General features: G+C 34.0%; 1 protein-coding gene across 1 annotated transcript; it reads left to right on the top strand.

Annotated features, from left to right (window-relative positions):
• The first annotated feature begins 1167 nt into the window (after positions 1–1167).
• LOC149143297 (protein LIFEGUARD 4-like) lies at positions 1168–2429 on the top strand. Its single transcript, XM_089451761.1, has 4 exons — positions 1168–1423; positions 1529–1642; positions 1762–1919; positions 2223–2429. The coding sequence occupies exons 1-4, from the start codon at positions 1168–1170 to the stop codon at positions 2427–2429; spliced, it is 735 nt and encodes a 244-aa protein (XP_089307887.1).
• Positions 2430–2732: the final 303 nt, after the last annotated feature.

Raw genomic sequence — 2732 nt, 5'->3', positions numbered from 1 at the left:
TTTGTTGTCTCATTGAATGTTGAAGACATATGTCGTGGGGTTTAGGGGTCGGGGGATTAGGGGATAAATAAGCACAAACCAAGCAGACCACAAGATGAGGGGAAAGCTCCATGTGAATGCCATGAGGAGCAACACTTGCCACCCGCCACAAGGGATTGGGTGTGTCAAAGACATTGTGAGAAGCTGAATTCCGATATTTAGATTGTCACCGGAAAATACTACAACACGGGGGGATTGAGCTCCAAGTCAACAAGCTTCTTCTAATCATCACCCTTTTGTCGACCTACCAAGATCAACCATTCAGATTTAGCTTTGAGGTTGGGTTTGTTGTACAATGCTAGCTCTGAGGTTGGGTTTGTTGTACAATAAAGATGATAAAGAGTTGAGAGATGCACCACCAACATTAACTTCAAAAATCCTCATATCTCATCTTTGTACTTTATTTCATCTTTTCACCCTAACAAATATTATGTACTTTATTTCATCTTTTCAACCTAAGGTGTATTAAATATTTAAAAAAAAAGGATAACATTTTATTTATGTGGATTTTATGAAAGTTTATTATATTAATTAATATTTCATTATGGTTGAAAAAAAAATGGAAAAAATAAATTCAATATATGATAAATATTCATGAGCATGAGATATAAGATGTGTATAAACATTAAAAAAATAAAAATAAAAAATAAAATTTAATAAAAACAATTTTTTATTATTAAAAATATATATTGAGAAAAGTTCCAACCTATAGATCTTGGAAAATATTTATTAAGTAAAATTAAAAATGTCACAAATTACAAAAATAAAAATTCAATAATAAATTTAACTAAAGTTATATAAAATAACTTGTAAAACAACATGCTAAATTTTATTCTTCACCCTAACGTACCTCATGTGGACCGACGAAATGCACAACATTATTCCACTAAATCAGTGCTTAAACGTGGGGAGAATCCTAAATATGCCCCATGGTAACATATTAATAGCAAAGTTCGGGACTTAACTATTTATAGCGAACCAACCTAAGTATCCATCTGCATATTTAGATCAGCTCTTTCGGACCTGAACACCTACCTCTCTCAACTAAACTTTTAGTATCGTGCTCAGGCCGCCGGAACAATCCAGGAAACCTAGAATGCTTCTCGCGCAATTATACTAAGATTGATCATGGCGAACAACATTGAAGAAGCGTATACAGACTTGGAGACAGGGCTGTGGACGTTCTATCTAGGTCTATCAACGGGCGAAATCCAACTCAGATGGGCTTTCATAAGAAAAATATATTCTATTCTCACTCTGCAGTTCCTCCTCACAGTTGTGGTTGCCAGCGTTGTGGTCTTTGTTAGCCCAGTCGCTGATTTCTTTGTTACAAATCCAGCTGGTTTCGCACTGTACATATGCTTTCTCATTTTGCCTATTATTGGTAAGTTGCGCCGAATTGATTGTAAATTTTAGAAATATTTTTCAACCAACTCCATACTTCTAATTAATACCATCATTAACCTCTATATTTTTACGTTGTTGGCAGTGACATGTCTTCTGTATTTCTGGTCTCAGAAGCATCCTGTGAATCTAGTCCTCCTCGCTCTATTTACCATTTGTATCAGCTTTGCTGTTGGACTAACTTGTGCTTTTACCAATGGTGAGATTTTGTTTTTCTGGTTCCTCCCGTCCCTTGAAAATTGATCCAAGGAAATGCTTGCACTAATAACTGCAGTGGTCTTTTTAACGTATTGTATGGTGCTGTAAATTCTGATACAGGGAGGATCATTCTGGAATCGGCCATCTTATCGGTTGTGGTCGTGGCGAGTCTTACAGCCTATACATTCTGGGCAGCAAAGAAAGGACATGATTTCAGTATTCTGGCACCCATTCTCTTGGCTGGTATTATGGTGCTTCTCGTCTTTCTTCTGATTCAGGTACTCATTTTTACACCTATATCATGATATTAATATCGGTTAGTTGTAAGTTATTAGATGGTTTAAATAGTTATTTACGTTATGTTATGTAAATAGTTATAACTATTAGATTCGAGATTGAATTGACTCATTTTTTCACTTATATATGTTAATATTACTTAGTTGTAAGTTACTAGATAGTTTAAATAGCTATCTATGTTATGTTTGAAATTTTATGTAAATAGTTGTAACTATTCTATTCTAGATTGAATTGAATTCCACTGTTTTCTATTGAGATGAATCCAACTGTGTTTTCTGTTGCAGATGATTTTTCCGTTGGGGAGAGAGTCAATGATGATATACAGCGCGTTGGCATCCATGGTATTCAGTGGATACATAATTTATGATACTAGTAATGTGATAGTGAAATATTCGTACGATGAGTATATATGGGCATCCGTAGCATTGTATGTGGACATTATCAATCTTTTCTGCCCTCTGTTGACAATTTTCAGTGGATCTGATAGTTAATCCGCCTAAGAAGAACAAGAAGAGCAATCCATGTAATTTATTAACGTCTGCCATTCTTTTTCGCATCAATATATAATTTTCTTTGTTAACAAGTTTTTAAAACTGCAATTAACGTTTTCAATGTTGTGGAATACTAACCTCGTTTATTAAAAATTTAAAACCTCTCATTCCTCTTTTCATGTCTCATATTAAGGGGATTCTTTTAATATCTTTTTTAATAAATTATAAAAATGAAGATGAATAAAAAGTCAGAAAACTACTTACTAACAAGGACTAGGTTCATTTCAAGGTGTTCAAGATTGT

This window comes from Pinus tabuliformis, chromosome X (assembly GCF_031772625.1).
Source record: "Pinus tabuliformis cultivar Carrire ecotype Pingquan chromosome X, CPIR1, whole genome shotgun sequence".
Classification (NCBI taxonomy): Eukaryota; Viridiplantae; Streptophyta; class Pinopsida; order Pinales; family Pinaceae; genus Pinus; species Pinus tabuliformis.
This window is presented reverse-complemented; position numbering and strand designations above follow the sequence as displayed.